We start from the raw sequence: 6,709 nt of genomic DNA, 5'->3' as shown, positions 1-6,709 counted from the left end.
ATAAACGTGCAGAATATTTCTTGGCTCCTTTTTTTGGGATAATAATAGCTAATAGAACTACTACATCTATATTATAGCTAAGTGTTTACTTACCATCTACCTGATATACCTTTGACCACTTTACATGTACTGAACTATTTACTAGTAAGCCTCCTAATAGTGATACAAGGGAAGTTCTATTAAGCATACTTTAGGAGGAAACTGAGGCATACAATGGCTAAGTAATGCTTACCAGGAATTATAATTTCAGAGACCATCTCTTAACTATGCTACACTAACTTCTACACATGGGGTTTAGAAAACAATATATATTTAAATAAAATACATGAAAATATGGTCATCTTTAATCTGAGCAGAGCAAAAGTCAATGACAATAGGCTTTAACTTTTTTTATGAAAAAAGAATTCACATATTTTAATACCTGAAACATATCAGTGTTGCTGTCATGAGTATATTCAACCACCACTGTCTGGGCCCGAGATAACGTGTATGATATGCTATGCTGGTCCTTGTTGCTTATCGCCTAAGAAAGAAAAGATTAATAGCAAAACTAGTGGGCAGGTCAATCAAATCAGATTTTTTAAAAAAAGGGTAACCTATCACACATATGACATATTTCCTCCCCTCCCCCCAACAATTTAGGCTAGAGATTAATTACTCTTGTATAACCTCAGCTGTGACATGGTTTCTCAGGTTGAGTAGGGTACAGAATACTTTAAAAGTAGTTATAGAGTAAGAATACAGTTTCATTGTATACAAGGAATAAAACTGAGTCTCCCTTGTATTTTAAATTATAAAGTAATCAAAATCAAATTCCATGTAGAATCTGAAAACAGTACTCAGTACTGTTCTGATAAGAAGAAAATATAAAATCCTGCAAGATAAGAGGAATTTTATTTTTAAAGTAACTCTAAGAGTTATAATGGTAACCAATAAGGAGAGGTTTTAACTGGTTTACCTAACCATTCTGTGACTACAGATGACAAATAATTGCTATATGCTGGGCTAGATACAGAGAGATTCATAGGATGATTAAAGATTACCAAAGGAAATGGATATAAAGCTTACAACTGTACTTCTAACTTATCCCAAATGAAAAACATGGCTAAAAAGAACTTTTCAGTTTTGTTTTCAGGCATATTCTATGTATATGAGTTGGAGATAATTTCAGAGTGGGGAAAACCCAAACAAAGGAAGTTGAAACAGGTTGAGTAAGAGGAAAAGAGATACAAAGAATAAGTACACACAGAGAGGCTAAATGGAAAAAAAAAAGGTTTATTAATTAGAGCTTTGGCATTTTCAAATTTTACTTGGTTTCAATTTGTAGCTAATCTGTAATAAACAAAGCCTTAAAATAATAGCTCTAAGATTAAATAAGATTGTGATATTTTCATATACTATACAAAGAGAATAAACAAATACCTGGGTACTAACTACCCAGCTTTATCCAAGTTTAATAATGTCATTTTTGCTTCTGATCTTTTAAAAGAAATTAAACTCTACAGATACAATCAAAGCTGTTTGCATGTCACTCCCCACTCCCCCTTTAAAAAAATATTTTTATTGATTTCAGAGAGGAAGGGAGAGGGAAAAAGAGAGAGAAACATCAATGATTAGAGAGAATCATTGATCAGCTGCCTCCTGCATGCCCCCTAATGGGGATTGAGCTCACAACCCGGGCAATGTGCCCTTGACTGGAATAGAACCCGGGACCCTTTAGTCCGCAGGCTGACACTTGAGCCAAACTAGCTAGGGCTCCCTTTTTCAGAGGTACCCAACCTCAAGAATGCAGCATAGATCATTCCCATGCATGCAGTTCTTTTTTTACTACACATTTATGTATTCATAAATATTGTGTAATTGTTTTATAGGTTTAAAAACCTACAATTACTTTAACTTGACATTAAGCAACTGGCTAATCAAACACAGAACTGCTCAGTATTTTGGAAGTTAATTCTTAATGGCTAAAGAGATTTAAAAACAGGTTTTTGTGTACTTTGAGACTGTAATCCCTGTGTACTTTTTTTTAGCGATTAAACCTACTCTTAGATTCAGGACAAGAACTATGTCAAGTTAAGGTCTCACTGGACTGGAAGGCAGGGTTTAACCATTCATCCCAGATGACTGCCAGACTAAACAGTTTTCTTCATGTCCTCAAATGGCACTCCTCCAAAATTGAAATAGTCAAGAGGTAATCTTTGATCCCTAAATTTTTTGTTGTCCAGTAAAGATGAGAAGGAGCTAACAATGGAAAGGTACAGAATAGAATATTACAGATATAGGAATTAGAAATATTTTCCCATGATAATTGCTCTTAACCAGAGGTCATATTAGCTGTGCAAGAGGCATCTGGAAATATGTAGATGTGTTTTTGGGCTGTTACAATGATTTGAGGGCTTAAAAGTTATTGTCCTGCAATATGTCATACAGCCCTGCACAAAGAATAATGGGCATATCCAAAATGCCAAAGCATTCGAATGGGGAAATACTAAAAAGAAGCTCTTCTGATTGGATCAATAAGTTGTCCACTTCCACCACCTGCTTAGATCATCCGTTCTCTTCAAAGGAGCAAAAAGAAACACCTAAAAGAAACTATCCCTTTTCTACATTCACTGGTTCTCAAATAGTAACAGAGGAGGCCTAGCCAAGGCATGAGGACTGTTTTAGGCACCACACTGAATATAAAACAAAGCCAAAAATCTGACTAACTCCAGGGACTGGAGTTATGACCTAGAATAAGGCATTATATACCCATTTCTCTGTCTCTCATTACTTAGCTTACAAAGATACACCTCAGATGGTATAATATTGGCGTACATCCTGAGGATGCTTGGCTACAGATATAGATACTTCTGTAAGTCAAGGAATTCTTTAATTTTTATTCCCTCATCACAGTATCAAGTTCAGTTTGTGTTATACAACTGCAAGTACAGGATTTATAGGAAATGTGGAGATCTAAAACTCCCCCTAACTGTCTATCACTCTAGGCAAAGTCTAAGTGTCCTGAAATGGTGGCCCATGTTCTGGAGATTTTGGTAGGGAAATAAAAAGGGGCTAAAAGCATTAGGCAAGTAGATAGAAAAGTTATACTGTAGATAAGGCTGAGTATTTGCTTTTTCATTTGATTTAATTTACTAATTATGGAGGTCTACTTTTTTCAAGACACTATGCTAAAACCTATGAAGGTCATAAAACAATAATATAAATAAATAAAAGTAAGAGCATCCACAGAATCTTTGAGAAAAACCCTTAATTTAAAAAATTGCCTCATCCAGCCCAGCTAGTGTGGCTCAGTGGTTGAGCCATGAACCAGGAGGTCCTGGTTCAATCCCACTTGGGGCACATGTGGGCTTGATCCCCAGTAGGGGGCATGCAGGAGGCAGCCAATTAATGATTTTCTCTCATCATTAATGTTTCGATTTCTTTCTCCCTCTCCCTTCCTCTCTAAATTTGCCTTATCTAAACATGCTTCTAATACCTGAATATACTTCTTATATACTACATTCCTTACCAAGCCTAGGCAAGGGCCCTTTAGTAAGAGCAGGAACGCCCTACTTCTCAGGGCTGACAGCTACACAATTCTAAATATTAAATAAAGCCCCAAACCTACCCCTGCTCTGGTTTAATAGGAAAAGCGATATTTCTTTCTAATTTCCACCTACTGATTCTCATTTGTCATTTAAAAAAAAGTTGATGCGCCCTTTCATATGGCAGTCCTTCAAATATCATGTCTCCAACGTGTGTTCTCCTATCCAAACAAAAGGAAACTTCTGGTATAGAATGTGAAGGGAATGCTAGAGAATATAAACAACATGTACAACTCTTTCAATTTCTCCAAGTTAATTCACAGTTTTTGTTTTGTTTTTTACCTTTGCAGCCTGAGGAGTACAAGCAATATGCACAGTGCTGGGCTTCACCCCATTTGCCTTAGGTCTTTTAAATAAAGCAAATCTACTTTTCCTTCTTCCTCTATCGCCGTTTGGGAGAGACCCATTATACCTGATTAGGGGAGAAAAAAGATTAGGTGATCTCTTGTAAGAACCATACAATTCTAACAAATGTGTTACTTTGCCTTATAGGATCAATCCCCAATTATCTATTAGCACAATTTAAGTATCTAAAATTCTTTTTAGCAATTGCTGATTCCCAGTTGCCTGAGTATAAAACAAAATTAGATTCCCCCTGGCCACATTCTAAGTCACAAAGAACTACTATTTGTATTATACATATAAAGCTAGAATTTGGATTATGGTATTTGTCATTCTTTTTTTCAATATTACTTTAAGTTACCTATATTTTTCTTCAAAGAGATGATTAGTGGCATATCTGACTCCTCATGACTCATTCTATTTTTTTCTAAAGGTTAATGTTTGCATGTGCTAATCTAACCTTTAAAAGTACAATATAAATTGTTCAAAATAGAATCACCTTTAATTGTGAACCTAACACTTTAAATAGCTGAACTTTTGAAATATGGTATTTTTAGACTTGTTTGTTAAGTCTCAGCCACTTGAACATATATATACACATTCACATTATGTTGGCAAAAACCTGTCCAACTGAGATGCCTGCTAAGCAGCAGTTAACCATACTTTTGTTATTCAGACATTATGACCATTTCTTCATGATAAGATACATATAAGTTCTGTAGGTGAGCAAGTGAGCAAGGACTGAACTACTAGGGAAAAAGTTCAAAATAAAACATCTGGTGTTTACTATGTAGTAGGAACTCTTCGCTTCTACCCCATACAGAACCTCACTTAATCCATCCTCATAAAAAACTCTGTAAGACTGGTATCACTCTCCACTTTTATACGTTAGGAATTAAGTTATTCCTCAGGAATGAAGTTCCTTAGAGACTCAAAGGAATTAAGATATTTTCTGAAGGTCACACACGTGACACTAGCATAGCTAGAATTTGGATCCAGGTGTTTGTCATGCTTTTTTCATTCTTTACTGCTTCATTATGGCATAAGCAATAGCTTAATAATAATTTCTCTTCATTCACTCCCCCCTCCCCCACCTTGAAATCATGGTCAATCTGGGGGGAAATGAGGCAGGGAATAGAGACAGTTTTGAGGTTGGAGGAGAATGTGATTATAAAATGGCCTACATTAGTGGTTGACAAGGAGGAGAAGGGAGTTCACTCAAAAACTGCCATATGTAAAAACTGTACTGACTTTTAAAAAATATATATATTTTTTATTGATTTCAGAGAAGAAGAGAGAGGGAGAGGGAGAGGGAGAGAGAGATAGAAACATCAATGATGAGAATCACTGATCAGCTGCCTCCTGCATGTCCCCTACTGGGGGTCAAGCCTACAACCAGGGCATATGTCCTTGACCAGGATGAACCTGGGACCCTTCAGTCTGCAGGTCAATGCTCTATCCAGCAAGGGCTGTACTGACTCTTCATAAAAAAATTATAAAGTCAGCCAAAGCAAATTTTTCTAAAACAAGGAACAGGAAAGACAAATGGAATGATTATGTGACTGTAGACACATTTTTCATTTCACCTTTAAGAAGCTCTGTCCTTTCTGGGGGTGAGGGTGAGGCAAAGTTTATGCAGTATTTGTACACTTATAAGTGATAGCATAAAACTGATAATTAAAAGAGTCTCCTGATTTGGTAATGTTACCCTGCAGCTTTAAGCCCTTTCTGGAAATAGGTAGGGTATAAATTCTAAAAAAATTCTTTTGCCGAAACCGGTTTGGCTCTGTGGATAGAGCGTCGGCCTGCGGACTCAAGGGTCCCGGGTTCGATTCCGGTCAAGGGCATGTACCAGGGTTGCGGGCACATCCCCAGTGGGAGATGTGCAGGAGGCAGCTGATCGATGTTTCTCTCTCAATGATGTTTCTAACTCTATCTCTCTCCCTTCCTCTATGTAAAAAATCAATAAAATATATTTTAAAAAAAATACAAAAATACTTTTAAAGTTACCATATATTATTCAATTTTATGTCATCAGATGGGGAAACCTTACCCTAAGACAATGAGTTCCCCATATTTTACTGGTGCTTTGGATGGATGATTTTCTTGATCAGGAGAAAACATGAGCTTGGCTGTCGTTTTTCTCAAATCTTTGTTCACTGGTCAGGAGCCTTGGGACACCTTTTGCATTATTTCCTAGAGGGGAAAAGTTTTCATTAATAATATGAACAATAAATTTCAGTTTAAATAAAGATGTTATTTTCTAGCTGACTTTGTGAGCACAGTATTATGCAAATTATCAGATAATATTCAAAGTATGAAACATTTTCCCCAATAATGGTTATATTTTGATACAAATGTTTAAATGGATTAAAATGTACATTTGGGGACTTCCACCTCCAGGAAGATAGACATATTTTTCCCTATTATTTATACTAAGTACAACTAAAAACCCTGGACATTAAATATAAAACATAAGAAGAGCCTGGCCAGTGTGGCTCAGTGGTTGAGTGTTGACCTATGAACCAAGAGGTCATGGTTCGATTCCTGGTCAGGGCACATGCCTGGGTTGTGGGCTCAATCCCCAATAGGGGGCATGCAGGAGGCAGCCAATCAATGATTCTCATCATTGATGTTTCTCTGTCTCCCTCTCCCTTCCTCTCCAAAATCAATAAAAATGTATTTAGTTAAATGTTCAAATGTTTAAAGGGGTGACATCGGCAGCTAATACCTTGAGGTACCATATACACAGAGAGTGAAAACAGGCCCTCACAGCAGCC

General features: G+C 36.5%; 1 protein-coding gene across 2 annotated transcripts in view; it reads right to left on the bottom strand.

Moving 5' to 3' along the window:
* PELI1 (pellino E3 ubiquitin protein ligase 1) overlaps positions 1-6,709 on the bottom strand; it is a 26,799-nt gene that overhangs the window by 6,449 nt on the left and 13,641 nt on the right. The window contains exons 2-4 of one of the 2 annotated variants that reach the window (XM_006778540.2): positions 5,983-6,125; positions 3,870-3,999; positions 422-523 (exon numbers count right to left, since the gene is read on the bottom strand). In XM_006778540.2, the coding sequence (XP_006778603.1) occupies positions 422-523; positions 3,870-3,999; positions 5,983-6,053 (303 nt within the window). In that variant the 5' untranslated portion in view covers positions 6,054-6,125. The remainder of the gene's footprint in view (positions 1-421; positions 524-3,869; positions 4,000-5,982; positions 6,126-6,709) is intronic. The other variant, XM_015557933.1, reaches the window with a different exon arrangement.

The sequence above is a fragment of the Myotis davidii genome, unplaced genomic scaffold (assembly GCF_000327345.1).
Source record: "Myotis davidii unplaced genomic scaffold, ASM32734v1 scaffold6, whole genome shotgun sequence".
NCBI classification, from domain to species: domain Eukaryota; kingdom Metazoa; phylum Chordata; class Mammalia; order Chiroptera; family Vespertilionidae; genus Myotis; species Myotis davidii.
Note: the sequence above shows the minus strand (reverse complement) of the source record. Positions and strands in the feature narration are given on the sequence as shown.